Below are 27,244 nucleotides of genomic sequence, written 5' to 3'. Positions count from 1 at the left end.
GCTTATTTGCAAATTCGCCCGCAGAGCAAATACAATTGAAAGAAGTGTCAACGGGTTGTGTTAAGATGTAATTCATTATATTCAATTAACATGCTGTAACGCCTTCAAGAACTGCGAGGGAACATCAGAAAAATAATTGAGTAGTAATTGAGCCCAGATTGCATGCTGGCCCAAATGATGTTAAAATCATCGTACAGCTCTTAGTGCGGTAATTATGGTGGTTGAAGATATTGTTACATGGTGGCATGACAAGCGATGGAGCACAGTGACACAACAGAAACAGAACGGCGGGATGACATGACGATAAAATATGCTGTTATGGCCGGCGGGCCTAGCGTGAGCGCTCCGTCCCGCTCCACTGCCCACTCATGGACACGCCGAACGACTTGGGCGGGGGTGCTGTCTTCGCTCGAGTGGTCGTAATGTCGCTTCGTTGTGGGGTCGGACGGGTCGGCTTTAGGTTTTTCTTGGTCGTCGTGTGTTGTGGTCAGGGCTGGGAACGGGGTTGGGGAGAGCCGCTGATCGGGTCTGAGCACAAAGGGCTGGGGCAGATCTGGGCGGCGAACTCCACGGACTCTCGGCCGATGGACCGGGAGTATGGCTGGCTTCGACGGTGCAAGGCGAGGATGGGGATGAACCGCACCTCCAACCAAATGTTAGTGGTGGCATGACAAGCGATGGATCACGGTGACACAACAGAAGCAGAACGATGTAATTATATGACGATGAAATATGCTTTTATGGCCATGCGGGCCTGGCGCAAGCACTCCGCCCCGCGCGAACTGCTCACTTCGTCATCTTCGTAGCATTATTTTTTCATTTACAGAGGCAGATAATGAATTGTGCTATTTTCACCATATCATATGCCGAGCTAGTACTCCGGAAGGTGCGGGAATAAAGCTTGGACAAGAATAGTGTGGGAATTGTCAATTTTATTGCGAAAGCAATACTACGGGAGGTAGAACCGTTGTTCACGGTAGCCCGTGGCCCGTTGCGTCGCGCACCGCTTGACCTTGGCGCTACATTTAGTTTATTGAGGGGTTTTAATATAAGTGCCCTTCGCCTCGCTAGAATGAGCCTGACATGACATTTGAGTTCCCGTTACCACTATGCCACGGGCAGGAGCTGCCAACTCGGGTCGCTCCTTTCATATGGATGGGGATGTCAGAATCAGCCTGCCAGAACCTTGAATTCCCGTTACCCCTGCAACGCTGAGACACGTCCACATAGCTTGGTTTTAAGGGTTAGTTGATATGTGGGTTGATATATACATATAAACGCAGTCTTAAAACCAAGCCGTGTGGACGTGTCTCCTGCCCTCATTGGATGAGCTTAAATGTCCCGGATATTGTAGCACATTACACTGATAGGGCGTGATAGGGCAATATATACAGGTAAAAGAAGCGTCCGCCGCTCCTTTCGCAATTAAACTAGGGTTAACCAGAGCTAAAAACCACTAATTGTTTTTTTATCAACTGAGGAAAAGTGTTTTTCCTTCCCAAGTCATTTAGGTACTCTCTCTAAACATTCTCTCCCCCTTGAGCTTGTCGCACGCATTCTATCTCTTGTATCGTCCCGCAATGTGAAATATGCAATTGGCTCTAGAGTTGCCTGCCTAGATGCAAGTGAGCTATTTTTTCAGGAAAATAAGATACCTTGACCTTTGTGTACCCATATTCGTAGACAGGAATACAATGCAATACAGCTGTCTTGAAGATGCAATTCTTTCTAGCGATGTCGAACTGTGTATAGCTCTTTTTATTCTCCAGTATGTTTTTTGTTTTACTTATTCGCGTCGATGCCGGATATTGTGCGTCATCGATTAAATATTGTAATTTCACTAATATTTACGCCATGCATATTTTGTGAATTGTTGGTCATTGTTTCTCCTTTCATTCCAAATAATGGCAGCGTTATTTGAAGAACTTGGGAAATTTCACTCTCTTTTGTGTACAGAAATTAACGTATTGGTTTTATTCAGGTACCTGATGATAGCAAATTATAGGAGCGGTAGAGAAACTAATGCTTAACCTCTATTTGCGGTATCAAACTTATCGAGACTTCTTCATGCACCGTCACGAACGCACGCAAAAAAATTGTTGGTGGGGTTCATTACGGCCGAACCCAGTTAACGAGCGTAAGCTCTGTAGGCTTCGCGCTCTGCTCCATCAGTAAGAGTGCCTCAGTATCAGCCTTACGCTTGGAACAGAGTGCAGACATGCACGGCCGGGCCACCGCTTTATTCATGCAGGAACTTAAACCAGCGGTACTTTCGCAGCTTTTTGACCTTCTCTAAGCAACTAGGTAGCTAGCTGTGGCGGCGAAAGCACTGGATTAAACCAGCGTGGAAGTGGAGCGGAGTGCATGGTGGAGCTGGTGGTGTAGTGATTACTAACGGTAAGGCCGGCGCGAGCATGAGTGAGTGACGCAGCTGTTGCAATGCGCAGATGAAAATTGTGCATGGGCGGCACCTAACTTTAGCGGATGAATTAGCTTGGTACCACGGAGAATGGTGCTACTGGAGCTTGCGATCAAACATGGATTTAATGGCAAACACGCATTAACCACTTGTGCAGGTTGTGCTTAGGACTGAGCAGTTCGTAGCCGGAAGGTTGGAGGAGAACTTCACTCGGGCAACAGAGTTCCTTCCACAAAGGTGGCTTCGATCACCTAACCAACACAATGAAAGTACCAGCGGAAGAGAGGCATTGACTGCACACCCGTTCGGATCTCTTCCATTTAGCTTTGGCCCGCGAAGTTGCGTCGGTAAAAGAATCGCTGAGCTTGAGGTCTGCACCCTTGTTGCAAAGGTATGTCTGTTTTTTATTCGTTCTAAAGCATTGAGCGCGGAGTCCATACCAGTCGCTCGAATGGCTAATGATACCAGCGCCATCCTTGTCACCATACTCATCAATATGACTACATACCCTGCGGGACAGATGCCTTCATATATGCAAACAATTTGAAGCTTCTATCAGTGCCTGACATACATTTTTCTTTCTGCTGGCATAAAGGGTTCGAATGAACATCAAAGGGATTCTCCTTAAGTTGAAGCCTTATACTGACATTTATTCATATTTATTGCATTTCGGTGAATATTCCTTCGTTGCCTTTAGCCAAAACATATAAATTTTGTGACGTGATTTAAGGTATTTGTTATCAATATTTTTGATATATGGATTAAAGTAAATGACCGAGTGCTTCAAATGCTGTCAGCTAAAGTGCAAAGTATTTGCGCGGCCACTACTTGGGTCTTTTGTAGCTGCCATAAAGTTGATTCAATGGGCTGAAGTCTATCAACATTAAGGGTATTGAGAAAGAATCGATATCCTGCGTCTATAACTGCAAGTGCACGTATTCAGGTACCGGTTCACTCAAGTTATGTAGGTGTTTTTACATGTACCTATCTTCTGAAAAGGCACTTCGTGATCGTTGTCAAAGGGCTCAGGCTACGCTATCTGTTGACACGACGAGGAATGGTGCATAAATGACGCTTTATTCAAGAAGGTCAGCGGTTATATAGGCAAGCGGTAACATAACAGAAATAGGGGCGGCTTCTGTCCGGCTTGGTGCTTGTGCATGACTGCATTATGTCAGATCTCCCCTCTTTTTTATATAGTCGAAACAAGCGGTGTTTTAGAACTCTGGCGCCGGGTATCTTTGTGGTGTTAGGCGCTTCCGCTGACTCTTGCGGAGTTGTATAGATTTGGATTGCCCTGTGATGTCTTGGGCTCGCACAGCAGGCAGTGGCGCGGGTGTCTCGTGGTCTGGAAACGAGGGAGGAGGAGCCGGATTGAGGTGTTCTCTTAACCCTTGTTGACCCTCTTCTGTTTGATGATGTAGGCACGAGGAGTCTCAGCACGCTGTAAGACCGTGACAGGGGACCATGATCCTGAGGTCACGTTGTATATAGTTGCGGTCGAGCCAGCTCGAAGCTCTGAAAGAGGCTGTGTACCTCTGTTGTAGAAGCAGCGTTGCTTGCTCCTGATGTCTTCTAGCCTTCGTCGCATGGTCTTGGGTGGCACTGTTTGTGACTGCAGGTGGCTGCTTTGTACAGGAAGCAGTGTTCTTGTCTATTGGCCCATGAGCCTCTGCACAGGGGACTTCAGGGAAGAGTCTCAAAGTGAATTTGGGCACTCAAGTAACGCGGCACAAAATTCAGTGCTGCCAAAACGGAACCGCCTTAACAGCTTCTTAGCTTCCTGTACTGTTCTTTCTGCCATTCCATTCGAACGGGGATAGTACGAACTAGACCGGACGTGTTGCAGGTCAATCTTATCGACGTAATCCTTAAACTGTTGACTACTGAAGAGTGGTACATTGTCTGTGTAAAGTCGCATTGGGAAGCCCTGTGTTGCAATATGTCAATGCATGCTGAATAACCTTGTTAGCTGACGGCGCTTGCAGAAGCCTAATTTCAAAAAGGAAAGAGTAAGCGCAAACAACTAAGTACTCGGCACCCTCACGATGACACATATCAGCTCCTATTGACTCCCAAGGCAGAGTTGGTATCTCGTGACGTAACAGTGGTAGACGCGGATTCCTTGATTTGTACTTCTGGCATGTTTTACAGCGTTGAGCTACTTCCTCAATACCGCTGTTTATACTTGGCCAGAAGACAACAGTTCGGGCGCGTGCCTTCATTGTTTGCCTCTATGTGCGCAGCATGAAGAGAAGCCAGTATCTCACTGCGCAGTCCGGCAGGAATGATAAGGCGATTGCTCGGGAACACAAGGCCGGATTCAGTATGCAGCTCGTTGCGGAAGCTCCAGTAGCTGCGTAGCTCGGGAGCTTCATCCTTCATCCGGGACATCAGCCTTGTCAATGGCCCACGCTGGGCTTGCATACTGGCAAAGTTTCACCATGCTTAGGTCACGGTCCATCTCCCGCAGAATTTGCTCCAAGCGCTTGTCTGAAGCATGAAGACAAGCGGTCGCGTTAACGTGGATATACGCGCACTGTTCTGTGAGCTGCGCTTTATTAGGAAAATGTGATAACGCGTCAGAGATGAACAGTTATTTTGCCTGAGTTCAGTTCACATTTATGTGGTATTTTTGTAGGTTTAGACGCATACGCTGCAGGGGAAGAGGGCACTGGCATATTGACTTCTTGAAAATCATTTCGAGGGGCTTGTGATCAGATTCCACAATGACTTTTGGCTGCCCAGAAATGTAGATTGAAGTTTTCACAGCCGTGGACGATTGCTAGCATCTCTTTATCTGCGCTCCTTTGCTGCGCTTCTGTCAGCGAGCGAGATGAGCAAGCTAAGGGGCGTCCATCCCGCATTATCACTACGCCAATTCCGTTTTGGCTGGCGTCTACAGATAGGGTGATTGGTTTGCCTTTCTGGTAATATGCCAATATGGGAGCTGTTGCTAGTGCTTCGCGCCGTGCTCCAAAGCTCTTTTGATGTCTGTCTTTCCAAAACCATGCGGCATTCCTTTTCAAAAATTCTCGGAGCGAAGCTGGGAGCGTAGGTAAAAACATCCCTGGAACAAACGTCCCCAGAAAGAATGTCCCCTCGGTAAGTGGCGCCTTGGATAAAATGTCCCAAAGGCAGAAATTCGCCCAGAAACCCTCACCTACCAAAACTCGCTAGGCACAAAAATGAACATTGTATTGGTTTCTGTGATGACTTTGAGAATACATATGACCATTCTAAAGGGCCTGGGCCCTCTGGACGTCTGATTAGTAGCCTTTAGGAACTGCCGACAAGTGAAGGCGCCGAAATTCCTTGCAGATCTATGACGAGGGTCTACCGTTCCCGCTGTCGATGGTGCAGAATTGCAGCACTGTTGCAACTCCCCATGTAGAAGTACAGTCTACGCCTTTTTAGAGAGCCAGAGCTCGTGGAAAATAAGAAAAATAGTCTGGAAACTAAAAAAGCAAACCATGTTCAAGTTAACACAATAAAGATGCAAAGTTTAATAAGGAAACTTGCACGATGGTAGTAGAAAATGAGTTTCTGGGTCTAAGTGGTATGGTGAACTAAGCAGTGAAGGAAGGAAAAATGAAGTCAACAAAAACACTTCTAAAAGGTGAATTGCGTGAAACACGATATTGAAGTAAAATGAAAGTTAAAAAATAAAATGACATGAGTAAACAATGCATATCAACAAGAACAAAGTCGAGATATGAAGCGTATGAATGTCAGAAATGCGAGTAAACTGAGAGCAAGATTCGGTATCAAAGAAAGAAGCTAAAATCTGATTGTGCGTCCAATAGCACGCAGGAAATCTTTCATATTGGTCGTCCCGGTCGCGTAGTCAGTGCACAGGTTCTGAATACGCTGTTGCATGGCCATCACCGCCGACTTCTTGCTCTTCTTCGGGGATGCACCGACTCGACTCTGTGCAATCTTCTTTGAGACGGTGGCTTCTTCCGCACTCAAGACATCAATGACCTTCTACACGGTTGGGTTGCTGTGGCCCACCATGCTACCCAGCCTTCTGTTTCAGGCTTCAGCACGATTTTTAGTTCAGTGCCCTCGATTGAGAGTGGCCGAGTGTACACCCTCCCACTTTTTTAACCTGAACGCACGAACGTCGACCGCTGAGTCGTTAAGCGCCGTATGACGGAGCACAGCGGCGAAATGAGCGAGAATTCGCGCGTGCGCGCAATGAGTACTCCGGTCAGTAGTCCTCTGCAAGGCTGTTTTGGGAACGGAACCTCATCCCTGCTTCTTTTGAGCACCATTATCGTCATTCTTTTTCTTTTCCGAACTTTTGCATCAAGTTATAAATAAGCGGTCAGGTGTTAGCGCTAGCGCTGGATGGATTGCAATATACGCCCGCTGATTATACTAAATGCGTGTCAGCATTTTGTTTTTTTTTATGCTATGAGATTAATTCGCTTATAAAATCGCACCTTCTCATACAGGGAAGCAGGCGCTACCATGTGACCTTTTGTAAACTTTCCTTAGCGGCATACATAAAACAGGAGGAAATGTGATAACGCACAAAAGAGCAGGTGGGGTTGGATCCATTACCTGTAACAGCCTGGCAGAGGACCGCTGCACCGGAGTGCTCACAGCGCGCAAGCGCGTGTTCTCGCTCATTTCACAGCTGTGTTCCGTCGTACGGCGCTTATCGACTCGGTGGTAGTTGCTCGTGCGTTCAGGTTAAAAAAGTGGGAGGGTGTACATTCCACACAACAGCGGGATACGTGGGAGGTGTTCTACGCAACGTTACCAAGTTGTTAGCTCAGTTAACCCGCCTGTAGGTGCCGGAAACATATGTTGTATTGGAATAGTCCACCATTTCTCGAGCGGCTTCTGGCGCTACACCTTTCAACAGGGCCATTCCATCTTCTATGTCATCCAGCGGCAGGAAAGCCAGGGCGTCAAGCATCCCCATGAAGGTACGAGATTTTTCATCTTCCCTATAACGGCTCACCAAGCCAGGTACTTTGGCACAGGTGAAAGAAGCAGGCTTTTATGGTGACGTCTTCTCCAAAGACAGCTTTGGCAGCGTTCATGGCAGATCTTTCAAAGCCGCACATAACAATGTCTTGGTACACACTCACCTCAAGAAATGCACACTTGTCACAAACTGACCAGAACAGCTCTTCGTATGCTTCTTGGTTTTTCTGTGTCATGAAGGCATACGCAACTGACACGACTCCCTCTCTCAGGGGCACAAGAATGAATTAGAGCTGCAAAAAGCCTTTTGGAGCGAGATCGAAGTTGCCGTCCATAAACCACATGCTGCTCCCGGCTAGCAACATCATGCAAGCTGGGCTGGCAAAAAAAAAGCAGGCGGGTTTCAGTTTTGGGACCATTTTCATAGCAGAGAAAGGGCTCTGGCTTGCTGCCTGCTGTCATAGACCATGGAGGCTGCACAACAAGGTCCTCGAGACTGACAGGATTCGGTGGTTAGATTTTCCTCCGCTGTGGACGAATGGGGCGTTTCAGGCACTGCTCACTGCCCATGCGTCATGTTTTTTTCTAATCCAAGGTCTCTGATGGCATCTGCGACGACAGCAGCAGGCTTTCCTTTCGAGGCAAGGGCATCTTCTTTCAGTTTGTGCCTGGTTTACGCAATACTTATCGCTGCATTATCTGTAGGGTGATTGTGGGAAACACTTAGGCGGTATTCACTTGATGAACCCTCAATAATCACAGCACCTTTGCAAGCACTCCGTTTAGAACAGCACCATCGAGTGCCAGAGCCAACATCTTTATGTCTGGTGTACCTGTAATCACCAAGGCAAAACTTTATGCTCCCTTTGTTGGTTTTGATGGCCTCCATTCTCAAAATAAGAACCGCATCATTTAGATCTGCACCTAGATAACCAATAATCGCACTGGACACCGGGCATAATTGCCCGTCTCCTAGCCTATGCACTTACCTCATAAGGGCTAGTGGGACCACAAGCCTGCTGCAAAGAACCTTGGCCGCTTTCTCTAGCTGCAATGCATACGCACGCAATTTCCAGCCCGTATATATTGTCGGATTGATGGTACATCGCGATGACACGGTATTATACAAGTGCATTGCTTGTGACACGCTGTCATCTTCGTGCCAGAGTTACGACCTGACAAGTGTGTATATATATATATATATATATATATATATATATATATATATATATATATATATATATATATATATATATATATATTTACAGAGACTGCTAATCCCATTTGGGATTGTGGCAGGTGGGCATATGTTAGTACAGAGAAGTGTATATAGAGCATATAAGGAACACACAGTGACATGATCATATGTACAAAGCAAATCAAGAATGTAAAATACATAGGGTACAAAAATGGTGAAAAATATTATGCAAACAAAAACAAATATGAGGCAGATATGAACGAGAATTATACATGTATTACGACACTAGAAAAAAAATAAACGTACTGTTTTCACATGTATACGCGTAAATCACAAGTAACAGAGCAAGAACAGAATCGAACGGGCGGCATACCGAAAATATGAGCATAAAATAACTTTTTGCTAATAAGTTAAATATCTTTCCACTGCGGTTGCAAACTTAGTAAACGAAGATAAATGAGTAATAGATGAACTCAGGCTGTTCCATTCTCTTCTGGCTAAAGAGAAGAATGAGTATTTGAAGCAGTCAGTGTGGAAGTGATATTCAGCTAGCGTATTTGAATGCTTATTACGCGTTGATCTAGTTGCAGAGAAAGCGATATAATTAGCAGGATCAACTTTTAAGTGTCTATGAAGTAGTTGGTACAGGAGTTTGAGGCGTGCAATTTTCGCTCGGGTTTGAAGTGTTTTTATTCCTTGTCTTTTCATTATTTCAGTTTGTGAGTCAGTTGTTCTGTATTTATTGAATATGAACCTTACTGCCTTCCTTTGTACTGCTTCAATTTTATTTATGTCTTGATTGGTAAAATGAAATCATACGACATTTGCATATTCGAGGACAGAGCGAATCAGTGTATTGTAGGCTAGTAATTTAGGTTTATAGGGAGCTATTTTGAGGCTAAAATGTGACTAAAACGACGGGCGAAGCTCTACCAGCAGGCAAAGTTCCGCGCACAGCACGCGAGAGCTCACTTCGGCGTCCTTTTCTTCCTGACGCCACCCAAGGACATCAGGGACACCAGGTGACGTTACTCCCCCACCTAAAAAAACGAAATCACAGACTGGGCGGGAGCGATGGGCGATGCAAATCAGTACAGAAATCGAATATAAAACTGAGGCGGTGCCCTACGCTACTAAACGAGCGCATAGTACACTGCACATTACCGCGTGAAATACGGTTTCATGCGGACAACGTGCACCACCTCAAGCGTGGTTGCCGACTTGAGGTCTGCACAGTACCCGCTAAAAGGACTTCGTATGTCACTTCTGTGACACGGTGCAGAACCTCGTAAGGTCTAAAGTAACGCGACATCACTTTTTCAGACAAGCCGGGCCGGCGCACTGGTGTCCACAACCAAACTTGCTCTCCTGGTTGGTATGTGACATGTCGATGACGGAGGTTGTTGCGACGCGTATCCTTGCCTGCCCTGCTGTCGCTGAATGGGGATGCGGGCAAGTTAACGTGCTTCTTCCTCGGCGCGCTGAGCAAACTGTTCAGCGTTTGGGATGAGAGGAGTATCCGTGCAGCACGGAAGCATGGCATCCAACACCGTCTGAACGTAGCGTCCATAGAGCAGGCGAAATGGCGTAAAACGCGTCGTCTCTTCGATGGCAGTGTTGTGAGCATATGTAGCCCTGTATGCATGGACTCGACAGAGTCGGGTCGAGTAAGCTGTCGAGTAAAAAACCAGTTCTTGGGTTCATGTATACGCGGTCGGGTCGAGTAAAATAGGCGGCGAAGCGAGTAGAGTTAACTCGCCTGCAGGGGGTAGGTTAACTCACTTGACCCGCTTGTCTAGAAGCACGTAGACGCTGTCGAGCCAAGGGGCGAGTTATGGGCTACTTTGGGATAAAAAGCTTCCGGTCATGTGATCGGCAATCTAAAATGGCGACCGTTAAGAGTTCACGCGCATCTTGGTCTGATAACGAAATAGAGTCGTTTCTCGCTCTTATCAACGAAATAAATGTTAGCGAAGCTCTGGATAGTAAAAGACAGCGCAACCAGAACATCTTCAAAGAATTAGAAGCGGAAATGACAAGCCTTGGAGTTTTTGGACGTGGCAACAGCTTAGGAACCTGTGGAAAAACTTGAAAAAAAGATTCACGGCCGTGAGTATACACAGTTCCTCAATCGAATTGCACCTCATTACCGAATGATATGATGTTCCAGTAGCACATTATTATTTCGCAACAGGAGCGTCTCGAGCAAGAGAAAAGTGGCGCAGTACCGTCTGCGTGGAAATAGCATGGATACATGAGTACGCTCATCAGCCACAGGCCGATGGTGCAAGTGCGAATATACGGCGTTGAGTCCGTCGGAGATGACGGAGACCACGGGGACAACTCGCAGCTGGGCAAGTATACTTCTTGACGCATGTGTTCTCACCCTTTTATCTTTCGATGCCGTTTAGCATGTCAGTAGTGCCGAAGTCGCACATCGCAGCGTTGTTATGACGAAGTTCAGGTTTGATACCGCAGGGTTCAGTCGTTCGTTTTCGCATTTGTAATATTTACGTTACTAGCGGCAGTGTGTTGAGTGCCCTAAGCATGCTTGTAACAATGCTTGACAAATGGAGGGCGCATGCGGCGGTGTCGACTGATTTTTTTTTACCATGCAACTACATGACTGATGCAAGTTGCCAACCTGAACACTTCATGACGTTAAGGTGTATAATTGCCTCATCCGGAACAATAATTACAATAATAATAATAATAATGTACTACTTGTGCTCTGCACCTTGCTTCGTCATGATTTTCTTTTCTCCCAAATGATGTGAATGTTTGTATTGAAGTACGCCACAGCAGTGATACACTGTATCAAGTTCAATTCAATTACATTCTGCAGCTCATCATAAAATACTCTTAAAAGTTTATTTTGGCACTTCTGTCTTTTTGTCTTAACGTCACTACTTCAATTTCTTTTTTAACAAATAGCCCACTTTGCTGTGCTCATTTGTATTTCCGGCATCTAGTTATTCTTTGGGGTTTGGTCCCATAGCTGAGTACTGGAAAAATACACTTATGTAATTCAAAGATATGTAGACACGGTTGAAAAACTGTCTAAAAAAGGAAAATTTATATTTCTTGCTAGTCACACTCATGGGGCTGAAACTTGGAAACTAAGAAAGTAGCATAGCAACTGCTGGTAATTTGGAATGTGCAGAAAGGTATCACTGAGTGAATTACAAAGCAAGACATGAGTAGTGAATGTCTGGAGGGTATGGTGTAGTAAGGGTAGTATGTTTACTAAGAACATACCTGGCTAGTTGTGAAAGAAAGACAATTGGGGTTTGAAAGGCATCTTACAACTCTTAGATTGTAAGTTGTGCAAGCTGAGCCCTTTGGGAGGCCTGCAAACAGTCAAGTAAATTTTTTCTTCTGTTTTGCAGACATCAGTGACAGAGAGGTCAGAAATGAGGATGGAGCTGATGGCCTTCAGGAGCATTGCGAACGTAAGCATGGGCAAATTGAATGGTATATCATAGGTCAGCTGCATGATAAGGGTAAGGGGCAGAATTGTCTACCCGGGACTAAATTACGTACCGATCACGTAAAACAATTCACAAATCGATCCATTAACTGTGCTCCTGTTGGTTGGTTCTGGCAAGTGCACCAATACGAGCGGGGGCCGACAGGTTTGTGACAGCTTTAATTCGATGTGATTATTGCCTAATTCACCCCCTTGGCACACAGATAGCCTTGATTTCTCAAGTGATTATTCTTTTAACACACCTTTCACTGACTGACTGCTTCAACTGACTGGTTGAAGCAGGCGAAGCAGGTGTGCTGCCCAGCTGCACTGCTAAGACCATTGGACCGCCTTGACGATGGTGGGTTACGCATTATTGCCAAAATGAACCTAATGCGGCAACCCTGTTTTTGCCACACAGTCTAGGACGCTGCAGATGAGGCTACAGTGTCATTGGTCAGGAAGCCATGTTAATTTTTTAACAATACTCCTAGCACCTGTTTAGGCCAGGTGTATACAACTGCTGCTTCAACCTCTGTGGCTGCTTAGAATCTCTGAAGAGATAACAATTAGATTCTTTTGTTTCCTTTATGGTTCCTTATAGTGATTATTGCAAAGCCCTATAGCTTTAAGGCACAATATTATTCTCTGATTGTGCTGAGGCTGGATTTTCATTTGGTCTGCACACCTCCTGCTATGAAGTATAATCTACGATGGACCACCTCAAACAACCATGCAACTACATAGCATAAGCTGATACCCATGGTGCCTTGAGAAGACGAGGTATATTGAAGCACTTTGCTTTGCGCCATGCTGCCTTAAGTCAATGTGAGCATTGCATCTAGGAAAGTTATTCAGACAGGTGCACTGTAAAGAAGGCATTTTTTGGTGTGCATTAACAGACATGCCCAAATGGCTGATAGCCATTTCGGTACTACTTGTAGAGACTTTTTCCAAACGCTTTAGCTGCGCTACTTGCTGGTGAGCCGGCTGTGTGGTTTGGATATATTTGTGCATTCTGCACGAACAGCCCATTCATCATTTTGCTGCTTTTCCACACAGCAATTGTCATTTTTAGAATGGCACCTTACAAGCATTGCTGTTGGTAGGCAACATATCAAAATACCGTGGCCCAACAGCTTTTTCGTGCAAAAATGGAAGTGGATGCATGCTTTGAAGGAATTCACTATGAAAACGAGGCTGTTCTGAGTAATAAATAGGCAGGAAACCATGTGAGACATTTGATGTCGTTCAGGGTAGTTTTTGGATTTGGTATTGTAAGAAAAACGGAATCGAATTGTTTTCCTCATTTTAGCCCACTGTGTATCCTTAAATAACCACAGGTGATCCAAATTAATCCAGAACCTTCCGCTATGGCATCAGTCGGCGCACATTTTTTGCTTTGGGATACGAAGCCCAAACACCATATCATTCCACAGGTACTATATGCTTTCCTGCCTTCCCTTTATGGAATATTAAGTCATGATTCAACTCTGCAGTCATATTTTGCCGAAGACAGACTTAATGCTCTCACAGTTTTCAGTACTCTGCTGCTTATTATTCACTCCTCTTTCTAGCCAAGATGCATGATAGGGCTGAAGTTCTCTTGATGTTGAATTGTAGTCCTACGAATAAGCTTTGCATGTTTAAGTCCTCGGTCCCGTCCTAGAGCACTACCCGAGACATTTAGCAGGGCAGCTTCTTGAGCAAATCCGAAGGGTTCAGAAAGTCAACTGTAAATTTTTATCTCTAGCTGTTCCCAGTGAATTGCACAGATTACTCGGAGGCTTAGAGCGGAAACGAACAAGTAGTCATGTCTTACCACCTAGCCCAGAACTCTACTTTGCTCAAGTGCACAGAATACTGCTTTTAAACATGCAGTTAATAGCATTGAAGAGGTGTGCGTCAACTTGCCCAGTACCTTTTCCGATAGGTCTTTTTCTGTCATCATGCAGTATAGCTCACCTTGATTTTCAATTCCCTCAATACTAATTCTGTAGTTTTTTTCTGGTGGAGAATCCTTTTGGCACTGGGATTTAAACCATGGGCCTCCTGCACACGAGGCGGATGCTCTACCACCACTCCATTGAACTGGCCACTGTAGTGGCCATTGTTCTGAGCCCTGAACGTCTGGTGACGTTGCTGATACTCAGCTATATTGCAGCATTAATAAGAGAATTAGTGTAGCAAACTTGTTTTATTCAAGACAGGCGGACATTCAGACACAGAATAAAACTATTATATACCTGTGCTATCAGCAAATGGTGTCAGTATAAACTGATATTATGTGCTGTTTTAGGTGTGGCTGTTTGCAAAATACTGTAAACTTGTACTGCCAGGAATGTTCAGGTAGTTAAAAGAAATTCACTGCTGCCAATGTTTGAATAAAAATATTTTATATACCGATTGCTGAAGAGGCCAGAAATAAACCAAAATATAGCACTTTCATGTTTTGGTAATATTAATTCCCTCACTAAACTGTCTTTAACTTTTCTGCCCCTAGATGTTCTGAGAGTAAAGGGTGAGTATATGCCTACAGTCTTTCTTTTTTTTAACCCTAATACAAACCTCTGTTTTCTGGTTATATTTACCATGTGTAAAGCTGTGTGTGCCTTTCCACACCTTACATTGCCATGCACGAAGTATTACTAGTGAACAGGAGACATAACAAAAAGGGACATTGTCTCATTTGTCAATTCTAGTGCCTTTCTACCACCATGTCTTCTGTCCTCCAAAGCCACAGCTTTCTGGAAAGTTCATTCCTTCCACATTCCTTGTCAGTCTACTGCACGTGGTTAAAATATAGCATTGCGAGTATGAACAGCACAATTCTGGAATTTCTTTTCAGAAGACCTGCCTTTCTTTTGCACTGCAATTCTTTACTTTTGTGCAATAATTAACCATATGTAAATATTTTTCTTTTTTTTTGAAGTGAGTACCTCAAGCAGATCGCCTCCGCAGAACCGACGCCACACGGCAGAGGCCAAATTCGAAAAGGTGCTGCAGAGAATCAAGAGTTTTTGACAACCCAGGCTGATCTGCAGTTTCAGAAGCAGAAAGAACCGCTAAAGTTGGAAAAACAAACACTCAGGATATGCTGCAAGATGTGTCCAACACCTTTTTACAGGGTACACAAGCCTTAATGGCACAGTTGTATTCACAACAGGGAACACTATTAGCAACATCCACTCAGCTTCCCAAAATTTGTATCACCACAACACTTTCAGAATGTTACAACACAGCACAACAACAAAGAAATCATACACCAACTTCCAATGCCACCAACACACCAAAAACACTTAGGAATGAGGTGCATCACATTCTTGACACAGTTTAATCTATCTCAACACTTGTGGGTAGGTACTGTCTTTGCAAAAATAACTGAACAGCTGAATCTGCGGGGCCAAGCTCAAGGTTGAGCAGCGGCGCTGCAGTCCTCAGCACTCACTTTTACTTTATTTTCCGGTTAAAACTGTAAACTATCTCATGTAAGCTTTTGTCCTTGCTCAGCTTCAAAGGCAAGAAATTGCACATTACACTTGCTATCTGCGTTCTTATAGAAAGAAGGAGAGCAAGAGTGAAGGCCTAAGTCAGCCAGGTTACACTTGTATCAAGGGGTCAAGGACTATCGCTGGGTAGCGCAGCAAACGGCTACTTGGCTTCGAACTTGTTTCAGTGGAAAACACAGCTGCTCACTTGTGTTTGTCAGAAATGGGACCATGATGTGCAATACAAAAATATACAGAACTGAAGTGCAATATGGTCAGAATTTAAATTTTAGCGCGGCCCCCCAGCCTCGAGCTTCTTTCGCAGCAAACACAGCTGCTCAGTTACTTTCGACAAAGGTGGCAATGATGTGCAATATAAATATATAAACAAGTAAAGTGCAATATAGTTAGAATTTATATTTGTTTTACATTAAGCAGATAAAAGCCAGTTTCATTTATTTTCAACCCTACAGTTAACCTACTTCCAGAAACTGCCTCATGGTGTCCTATATAGTTTTCATTTTTCTTATTGTGTTTTCTCAGTATCCTTCCCGACTAAAGAGTGAGTTCTAACCTACCCATTTCATTTCCACCTACCATTACATTTCAAATTAGCATACTGACGTACGTATTCTCTGGGAAATATTTTGTGGTCTTTATATCTTTCCTTGCTTCATATTTAGTCTTCATGACACTCATTTGTGATGTCTTATTAGTACCTGATGTTATGTCTTAATAGCACCGAAGACCAAGTTGCTTTCAACATCTCAGTTCCTAATTTGTTGACATTGACTGTTGATATGATCTTGCATTTTATGACACCTTCTTTTTGGTTGGTTTATTTTTAGTGAACTATGTTTATGCATGCTTCTCTTTATTGCCTAACCAGACTGGTGCAAAACTTTGATGTGTTTCTTTTTCCTGCCTGTTTCCTTTTTTTTATATTCTCGAAACCCCATTCAAAGTTCTGTATGTGGTTATTGAGATAAATCTCAATAAACAAGAAAACTGTCATTTCAAAATGTGCTGGAATATGTATTCCTTCGTGAATGCATGCATGACAGGGCTCTTCAAGACATAAAAAATGCTGGAATTATTAGTAAGTTATTCTGCTCAAAGTGTAACAGGTAATAACGCTTTAATATGAGATAGGTGATGTATTGCATGTTGCAAAATAAACAATGGCTTTTAGTGCAAAAGGTGATAAAACACTGACACAGAGCAGGTGCTAACTGGCGAGTGGAGTTTGCAACGCATACCCTGTGTGATGCCTGAGCATTAAAGCATACAAACGATTTTCTGCTGTATGCAGTTCAAGCAAGGCTGCTTGTGTGAATTGGGAAATTTCGAGCGAGGTAGTTGCTAAGGCAGTCCCTTATTTCTGAGTGCTGTGTGCTTGCATAAGGCCTGCTGACGGGCTGCGGGAAATCTTCTGTTTCAGTTGACGAAACAATGGCACCCCAGGACTCTTCATACGACTCTAAGTGCTGTTCACAAAAGTTGTGTAGCACCCAAGCTGTGAGGGCAACGGTAGGCACAAACTTGTAACTTATGTCTGTGCGCTTTAGTAAAACACACCAACGCCCCTTTAACCTGCCAAGTGCCCGTTCAACAACATCCCTACCAGTGCTTTGGTACACATTGAACGACTCCGTTTCTTTTAATAGCCTCCCTGAATGCCGTTCAAGATCCAGGGCAAGGACGGGTATGCAGGGTCGGCAAGAAGCATGAAGGGAAGAAGTTTTCCCTCAAAGAGACGGTTGCCCTTTGGCATCAGCTGGTCACTGCTCTTGTAGAGGTTTGCCATTTTAAGTGCCGTGGAGTCATGTGCGCTGCCTGGCGCAAGGCATTAAATGCAGCGAAACCTGAGGTAACAAAAATGGGGTACACTTAGAGGCAAAGAAGCTCTTGAAGGCTATTATTTGCACCAACTTATTAAGTGAGGGAGCACTGCTGCAAAGTCAAAATATTCAGTTCGTATCACTGTCAGTGGCACACCAGCAAAGCAAAATTAGCATACAAAGTAATGTCACAAAAGGAAAAGTTGAGAAACGTCCTGAAAAAAAAAATCAGTCTCCAAGCTATTTTAATTTAACAGAAGTAGTACACGCGCAAGATAGTGCATAGCTTTTGAAAGGAAGAATGGCACAAAGAAGACAAAGCCAGGAGTCCTGTGTCTTTTTTTACTTTCAGGGTGTCTTTTTAGTGCTATTATTCCTTTCAAAACAATGCTAGGTTGCATTTGATGCATTTGGTGGTATCAGTGGCATATTTCCAGTGGGCTTACAATATATCAGCATCATGATGTGTACACATTAGTGCAGCTAAGGTTTTTTTTTCATTTAGCTGTGTAACACATGTTCCAAAGAAGTATTCAGGTAGTTTCTATTATACACTTAATAGTCATAGAGCTAAGACAGATGATGGAAACGGCAAGACATAGAAGGTACGTTGAGCTCCTTTCTGCATCTGTTTGTGCTTTACTTTACCTAAGTGCAAATTATAAACCCACAGCCTTTCTCAAGATTTTCGCTATTTCAATTAAAAAAAAAAAAACGGGTATAAACGTAGTTGACCAGCAAAACAATGCAGGAAATCTGCAGAATTCGTAGTTCTTAAAGGCAACACTGTCAGTAATGGACGTCCAAAAGTTTAGATGAAATACGATACATTAGTTATCATGATAGTTAATCACAATAATCATACTTTGTGAGGGTTGCTATCAAACAATGCCTTGTTTTAAAATTGACTGTGGCTCTTTTTGTACATCAAAATGACCACTAAATACCTGGCTTCGAAGAGTGCTGATTGCACAAAGCAAAACCAGCATGATTTGATATCAATTTCCTGAAGCTTTGAGTCAATAATAATTGTGTGCTACGAGAAAGCAAGCTTTTACTGCCAGCAATAAATGAAGAAATAGACACATGCCACGGTCGTCCAGAACTGCCTGCCCGTTGTATGGTGCCCACATTTTGCGATTGATAAAATCTTTATAGGCTTTTCTAGGAGCAGTGATAGGTATGTGGGTGCCATCGATTGCACAACATGTCTGTGGGATGTGGCACTTTTCGCTAAAATGTCTAGATATCACTGCAGCCTCTTCGCTTGTAGGCATGTAGATGTATTGTTTGGCGAGATGCTTTTTTACAGTGCTGCAGAAAAGGTACACGAATTTCTGTACACTGCTTTTGTGGACTCCAAACTGGTTTGCCACTACCCTATACTCACAGCAGCTAGCCAGTTTGTACAGGGCAATGACAATCCGCTTGTGAACAGGCACTGGCTCTCGGACAAAATTGCTCTCCGGCGACATGAATGGAGCAAGGGCGGCAACCAATTCACAAAAATTTGCCCTTGACATTCCGAAATTTTGCTTTCATTCACTGTCATCAAAGTTATTGCATACAATGTTATCCCAACAATATGTGCTCCTTTTTTTGTCCATGCTCGGCATTTTAGCGATCGACAATACCAGTTGTTGGGCGAGTTGGTGAGCACGGTGATCCATAATAACAGCGCGACAGACGGGACACGGAAGGAAAGACGACAACACAGAGCGCTGAAAAAAAAAATTGTTCCGATATCTTAGCTATCATGTGGGCTTCTATTATTTCCCTCGTTAGCGTGTCGCGGTTCTTTTCTGCCATTGGGTGCCATTGTTCCCAGTCCTGAAAGCTGCATGGTGTTACCAGTTTAGCACATCTTTTGCTACCCTTTCCCAAATATGCTGAAAATGGACTGTAGTGTGCGGCATCGCAGCCATAATCCTAAATTAGTGGTGTAAAGTGTTGCTAGAGCAGTACGCCTAGTTATGTCGCCATGCCGCAGAAGGTACTGACCAGCAGAAGAATATTGCTTAATTTTGAGTATAATTTTTAATATTCACTTCCACCTATATATACCGCGAGAAGCAGTTGTCAAAGAGCAGTAATATATACTCAATGCGTGTAACGAAGCGCCATAAAATAAAAACGCGATATTCGCTGATGCAAGGCGAAGCCCGGCATATGTCCGCCTTGCGCGTACGCACGGGGTTCGACGTGCCACCGAGAAATTTTTGCAGGGTTTTGGTCCCTCACGCATAGATTAAGGTACGGCTGAGGCGACCAAAGACCTCTTTCCAGGAATTTCACCCGAGAAATGCCGAGAACCAAGCCGAGCAAAACCTTGTAAATTCGTTAAAGAGAAAAGAAAGCGTGTGAAATTGGCGGTACTGAGATAAACACAGGACCTCGGGATTGCGATGCGAACGCTCTTATCGTGAGGCCACCGCATCGCGCTGTTAAATAGCAGTAAATAAAACACAGGAGAGTGTATTCCCACACTGCGGTACGCGCGCTGCATTTTTTGGGGGGTCTGGTCCTACTGTTCAAACGCATAGCTACCACTAATAATGAACATATGTAGCTTGATCCTTTCGGCATACCGCATAAACCGCTCTATTACAGTCTCTGCACACGAAGATTAAAACAGGCGTAGAAAAATGGTTACTAACCATGCAAAACGGCGACTTCATGGTCGGACCAACGGGCGGTGAGCGAGGCTAGAGAGAGAGAGAGAGAGAGAGATATATATTTTAATGGCAACAGGAGATGTCTGCCTGGTGGTAAGCCTAGCATGCTACTCCTGATGAGGGTTGAGGGATGAGGGTGACAGAGTGTGGGAGGGGAAGGGGAAATAAATGAGAAAAAAAAGAGAATCGGTGTCGCACACTTTCACACGCACATAAGCACACACAGATGAGTTTTAAAGGGTATTGATCAACCCTGTGTCCTCAAGAAAAGTTAACTTTCACACGCACATAATCACACACAGATGAGTTTTAAAGGGTATTAATCAACCCTGTGTCCTTCAGAAAAGTTAGTAAGGCCTTGGTAGCTCGCGCAGCAGACGATCCGTCGCACCAAGGACCCAGGACATGTTCAAGGCGCAAGGTTGTTTCTTTAGGTAAGCTTAAATTATTGCGCAGTGTCCTGCGATGTGCAGTAAACCGTTGACAGGAGGTTACCAAATGTTCAAAATTTTCACACACATCACATGTAGAGCACAGAGGCCTGCTCGCTATGCCTATTTTATGTAGGAAGTAGTTTGTGTATGACACATTTAAGCGGATTCTGTGTAGACAGTTTCGATGCCACCTGTTCAAATTGTAAGGAATTCGAAAGACGCAAGTGGGATCTATTCGGTGTAGAGGTCGATATTGATGGTTCGGGTCACACCACAGAGAGCGTTGCAATCGCCACGATTCAGTTGCTACAAGTCTTGCTGCATCTCTTCGTGAAAATGGTATTGAAATTGTCCTTGTGGAATCTTTTAGTTCTTTTGCAGCGGCGTCTGCGAGGTCGTTGCCCGCGATGCCGCAGTGAGCAGGTAACCACTGTAGCACAATGCTGTGACTCAGGTCATAGGCCTCTGTGTGTAGCTTATTTATGTCAATGACGAGCTCTTCCTGAATTCTTGATGATTTAAGCAATTGTAGTGCAGCGCGACAATCGCTGAAGATAACCCATGCTGCAGGGCGTTGTTGTAGAATATATATAATTGCTTCTCTCAGAGCTGTTAACTCAGTAGCCACAGCTGAAGTGCGATGACTGAGTGTTGCCGAGATTGTGGTGTGCATTGATGGTATCCACACGCCGATGGATGAAGAAATAGCTGTGACAGAGCCATCAGTATAGATGTGGCAATGATGACTGTAGCGTGCACAGATGTGCTCAAGGGCGAAGTATTTAAGTGCGGGTCCTGGGGTGTGGGCTTTTCTTTTGATGCCAGGTAGCGAGCGAGGCTAGGCTATGCGACGTGATGGTTCGTATATGTTGACAACAAGCCCGGTGCCGAAACATCACGTCAGATATAAGGATGTTATTCACACTTATCCACACCAAGATCATCATGAAATAAATTTGGTGCAGGGACAGGACAATGATTAAGATCGAAGCAGACGACGCAGCCATCGCGAAAGCGCGGGAAAGCTTCGGCCAGAAAAGCGAACCGGAAGTGCCGGAAGCTCGCCCGATAACTACTTGTCCCGAAGCTAGGGGCAGCTGCGATATTTACTCGCTAGGAAGCGAGATCACGTAGACACCTGCGGGGTCTAGTAAGTGGTGACATCGCTTGCTCGACGCTTACCCGACTCTGTACTGTCGAGTTCATGTATACAGGGCTTATGACGTACGAGAGAGTCTTGTCCCAAGTCTTGTGCTGGGTATCTATGTACAGTGAAATCATGTTGCTGTTCGTTTTATTGAGTCTCTCCATGAGGCCATTCGTCTGCGGGTGATAGGCAGTGGTTTTACGATGGCTCGTGTGACTGAGCTCAAATACGTCGTGCATAAGTTGTGCCGTAAATGCCGTGCCTCTATCGGTGATTACTTGGGACGGCGCGCCATGGCGCAAAACGATTTTCTGCATTAAAAACTGGGCAGTCTTAGATGACGCGCCACGCTTCACCGCCTTGGGTTCCACATACCATGTGAGATAGTCGTTCACGACTATAATCCATTTGTTACCGACCGATGTCAGCGGAAATGGGCCCACAAGGTCGATGCCGATTTGGTCAAACAGTGTTCAGGGAGGCGCAATAGGTTGGAACAAACTTGCTGGCTTGAGAGGCGGCGCCTTTCGACGTTGGCACTCACGACAGCCTCTGACGTAGCGATAAACGGCGTCAGCAAGTTTAGACCAATAATCGGCTTGACGAACTCCGGCGGGTGTCCGTGCAAAGCCCAAGTGCCTGTCAACGCGCCGCGCGAACAATAGAGCGGCGCCGTCGCGTAAAGTTGCGAGGCGCTGTCGCCTCCCTCGATGAGGGCGCTACTGACGTAGAGGTCGAGACGCACGGGTCGCACGGGTACAAAAGTCGGCTTGGGGCGGGAGCGCTATTATTCGCTAGTGGGACAACTGTTCCTAAGCATGAATCTCGCATATTCGGCATATTTACTTGTAAGGCCGACATCCACTAAGCATAACAAGTGACCATGATACTTGTTAGGCAATAACACCAGCGCTATATGACATTTTATGTCAGGCAGTTTCAAGAAATTGCGCATGGCTAGAAAAACTGCATGACTGCTCCGCTAGCGCCAATGATAATAGAAAAATTACAATGCTAGTCTAAGCTGCAATAAAACAAAATTTAAGAAGAAAGGCAGCAGCATTTATTTACACATTTCACAACAGCAATTGTCCTACAAGAGTACAATGTAGAAGTGGTGTGATGAATAGTTGCCACAAATAGGAAAAAATGTTCACAGTGACTGCTCACTTATAGCACTTCAGCAGACAGCTTGATTTACAGGTAATTGGAACAACTGCATCGCAGTATGCCCTTGAGATCTGTAAGAACAATTTCAGGATAAGCTGTTACTTTCAATGATTCAGCGCGTCGTACAAACTTTGTTTTTTAACTTGAAAAACAAAAAAGGCAAATATACACGTTGCGTATTCTCTTTCGATCACTCCAAAATAATCGTCACAATAGGCAAAGCTTGTGTTTTTGCTTTTTCACAGAATTGCGCAGTTAGCGAAACAAAAAAAAAACTGCGCTGGAGCACATGTAACATACCACACAGAGGAGCTAACCAGGGAAGAAGTTAGTATCGCAGTCCAGAAAATACAAATGACGTCTTCGTCTCGAGCTTGGCGCCCCGATCTCATCGTGGTGAATTTGACGACGTGCACACTGGCCAAGGGTGCAAAGACAGCAATGAGGGCGGTGGTCCAGTCCCACCACGTGGTGTAGCGGCGGCCTTCGTACAGGTGCCACGAGCGGGCGGCCCAACAGCGATAGTCTTCCGCGACGGCGAGCATGGTATAGCGGGAGACCAGGCGGAACGCAGGGCAGCATCGTCCATAAGTTCAATCCACGCTTCGGTATCATCAAAACCACTACGGAACTGCAGAAGAGGTGCCGGTACTGGGAACGCAGAGGGCAGCAAAGAGCGGTCAAGCGCTGCAGTAAAAAAGGAGGATAACTCCTGGCGAGTGGAGAGCGCTTCGAGAAGGAGTGCCAGGGCCGAATCCGCTGAGGAGTCACGGGCGCCGTGCCGGGCAAGGGGCGAATAGAAGTTACAGGCACCGAGTAAGCCGGCCGTGTGACTGCATGGCCGCTTCGAAGGAGGCACGGGTCGGAGAAGTCCGGGTCTGGCCTAAAGTTAGTCGGCTGTGTCACTGTAAATGAGAACAAGCAGACGCACGGCCGCTCCTTGGAACACACTTTTATATTCTCTCTTCCTCGTCTTCTCCTACTCTTCACTTCATCGTTTCCAAATTACATCACAGTATATATATATATATATATATATATATATATATATGTATATATATATATATATATATATATATATATATATATATATATATATATATATATATACTGTAGGCTGCACACCACTTTTCGCCAGATTAGGACGAGGTCTAATATTGAGAGTATAAAGAGACAAAATTTTATGTGTGGATATGTGTGGAAGTTTTGCGGAAGTGTCCTCTACACGCTCCTGCAACATAAGCCTATTAATGAATTAACATCTCCCTCATTGAACGCGTTAGCGTTGAAAAGCGAGACCTTTAGTTCATAAATTAAAGCGGCTATTGTATGCGCATTGTATGCATCAGCAGTCGCTATTATATAGCACGTTGAGCGGAACCATGAAGTCAAAACAATAACGCGCATAACGGCGCAAAATGATCAGTGAATTAGGGGAGATTATCAGCTTTGTGATGCGCTTCCAAGCAGTTTCATGTTGCTTGGAACAAATGCACAGTAAATCGCAGCGTCAGCAGAGGTGACTGGTCTTCGTCGGGGTGAAGTTCTTGCTGCCGATGTCGTTGAACCACTTTTTCATTCGAATGGTGTCCATCTTCCTGCTCGAAATTGCGAAAAGAATAAAGAATTTTTTACGACAGCTTGTGCAAATAAATATGCAGCAGCTCGGCATAGCGCTGCAGTAAAACAGCGCGAATAGCACGAAGTGCAAGCGCGGAATGCTAGGGAGCTCGCTCCTACAAACGGTGGCTACCTAAAAAATCGCGCCAGCTAAAAATGAAAACACAAAAAGAGCGAACATTTCGCGCGCTTTTCCCGGCGACGGCCCGCGGAGCCAATCACCGTTGAGAAGAGCGCCGACGGGAGAGTTGAGAGAGGAAGATCTGCGAGGGGGCGCGGAGCGGCGGCAAAGTTCACAGAAAGTCGCTACTTTCGTATTATCAAGCGACTTTAGCTCGTAGTCCCCGAGCACCTCCGTGCCACCGTTCTACAGCAACTGCACGACGCGCCCACTGCGGGTCATCTTTATTGATCTCGCACGTACGACAGCGTCCGCCGCCGTTTCTTTTGGCCAGGCCTCTACCGCTCTGTTCGTCGTTACGTGGCTTCTGGTGACCGGTGTAAGCGACGGAAGAAGCCCTCGGTAGTTCCGGCTGGATACCTGCAGCCAATCGACATTCCAGTAGAGCCGTTTTTCCGAGTTGGCCATTGATCTCCTCGGGCCTTTCCCACTCTCTTCGTCGGGTAATAAATGAACTGCGGTGGCCACGGATTATACTACGCGCTACGCTGTCACCCGAGCGATACCCACCAGCTGTGCAACTGACGTGGCTGCGTTTCTTCTCCACGACGTCATCCTGCTCCATGGTGCTCCACGCCAGCTGCTCTCTGACCGTGGCTGTTGCTTTCTTGCTCGAGTAGTCGAAGAAATTCTCCGATACTGCTTCATTAAGCACTATTTCACCACCGCTTACCATCCACAAACGAAAGGCCTCACCGAACGCCTCAACCGCATTCTCACGGATATGTTGTCAATGTATGTATCGGATGATCACCGTGACTGGGATGTTACTTTGCCGTTTGTAACGTTCGCATATAATTCCTCCCGTCACGACACAATTGGCTACTCACCCTTCTATCTTCTATTCAGCCGTGACCTTCCCCTTCCGTTTGACAGCATACTGCCTCCCACAGTTAATGCCAGTTACTATGTTCGTGACGCCATATCTCGAACTGACGCAGCCCGTGTTATTGTTCGCTGCCGACTAGCTTCCTCCCAAAATTCTCAGAAACACCGCCATGATTCTCGTCACCGGGACGTCCACCACTCTCCGAGCTCTCTCGTCTTGCTCTGGTCTCCCGCTCGTAAAGTTGGGCTGTGTTAGAAGCTCTTGCCACCCTACGCAGGACCCTACCGTGTTTTACGGCCAGTCACTTCTGTGACATACGAAGTCACCCCTGTGTATCCACCGTAACAGTCCGCTATGCCACGTACCAAGATCGTTAATGTCGCCTGAATGAAGCCGTACTACACCTGCAGTAGTTAGAAATAATGCGCACCGGGACTGTGCCTTTCGTGGGGGGTAATGTTACATATAAGCCCAGCATCGCTAGATGTTGAAGAAGACGACGATCAACAACAGTGACGCGGAAGGAAGACGAAGCTGTAGCAACGGTAGCTGGTGCTACGAGAAGGTTGGCGCCTACCCGAACATTCACTTAAGTTATCAGCCGTTGCGTTCTCGAACTAACCTTGTCGCCACGTATCAATATAATATTTTCTCATGCATTTCACTCTCTTCTGTATTGCCCCTCCCCCTGCTCCGAAGAGATCCAAGCAAATAAATAAATGCGAGTTTTTAGTACACAAAAACTTATTAAGTTTTGCTCCCAGTCGTCAGGCAGCGATTAAGGACTAATTGGGTGGCTAGAAAGGAGTTCTTTAATTGTTACTTTCCCTGTGAGAGAATGGATGCCGTCTGTTGAGTTTCTAAATCGAAGTGCTCCTTTATTTGCAGAATTTAGAACGTTGGCTCATGTGTAAAAATGGTGGTCGACAAGGCAGCAGCGCAAATCCACCCCATATCAACAGTGTATACCACGTGTCCTCGGTTGTAAGGAAAATGTGAGAAAAACAGGCGAAGAAAACATTGCTGCGGATGAGTTTTGAACCCGTGCCTGAGCAAACAAGTTAGCGCCCCTAGACCAGCCACGCGACCATTATGCTGTCACTGCGTTTTATCTATTTACTCAAAATATATAATATTCACAGAAGAACCATCAGCCATGTTTGACTGAGATAACACAGATGGTCACGATACGTATAAGTGTACAACTGCCGCGTTTTAAAGCAAGCATCGTCGTCTTATGAAGTTCCAACTGCAACGCACTCTCGTGCTGTGCCGAGAACATCGTCATGTTCATGAAGTTTTTTATGCGTCGCTCCTTCATTTAACCTAGGTAAATGCGGCATCACATGCATCATCTGGGCATGTGCGGCAAAGACCGCGAGCGTAATGCTGGGCGATTCCACCAGGTGGCGTGACAAAAATTATGGAGGAAATGAGCATGATAGCTACTGCTACCACCCCGTTTCAAAGGGGACGCTCCTATATTCCATCTATCCATCCAGGACACTTAAACTCCACCTTTAAGGGTATGGCGCGACAGTGGAGGCTACCAACTCACATACATAAAGCACCCCTTCAACTAAGCCATGTAAATGCGCCGGCGTGGTCTAGGTTTAACGTGAATGCAAGTGCACCTGAACGCTGGTTCCCAATATTATACTCTCATAAGAAGGAGGCCCAAGTTGGCAGCTGCTGCCAAACGTTTCGTGGCGGCGCATGCATTCTGACTGCTCGAAAAACCTGGCGTAATGTATCTCTCGATATAAAAGAGGAGGCGTGCCATAGAGGAAGCCATTCTCGCTTAAGACAGATACCGCAGCAGTGGCGAACAG

General features: G+C 45.3%; 1 protein-coding gene and 1 pseudogene across 1 annotated transcript in view; one reads left to right on the top strand and one right to left on the bottom strand.

Moving 5' to 3' along the window:
- Nucleotides 1–27,244, top strand: part of LOC146193512 (putative cytochrome P450 49a1) — a 107,933-nt gene that overhangs the window by 69,464 nt on the left and 11,225 nt on the right. The window contains exon 8 of the mRNA XM_084600570.1: nt 2,577–2,810. Coding sequence (XP_084456696.1) covers nt 2,577–2,810 — 234 coding nt within the window. The remainder of the gene's footprint in view (nt 1–2,576; nt 2,811–27,244) is intronic.
- On the bottom strand, nt 5,474–12,401 carry LOC146193513 (uncharacterized; annotated as a pseudogene).

The sequence above is a fragment of the Amblyomma maculatum genome, chromosome 4 (assembly GCF_055883805.1).
Source record: "Amblyomma maculatum isolate TAMU_Amacu chromosome 4, ASM5588380v1, whole genome shotgun sequence".
NCBI classification, from domain to species: domain Eukaryota; kingdom Metazoa; phylum Arthropoda; class Arachnida; order Ixodida; family Ixodidae; genus Amblyomma; species Amblyomma maculatum.
Note: the sequence above shows the minus strand (reverse complement) of the source record. Positions and strands in the feature narration are given on the sequence as shown.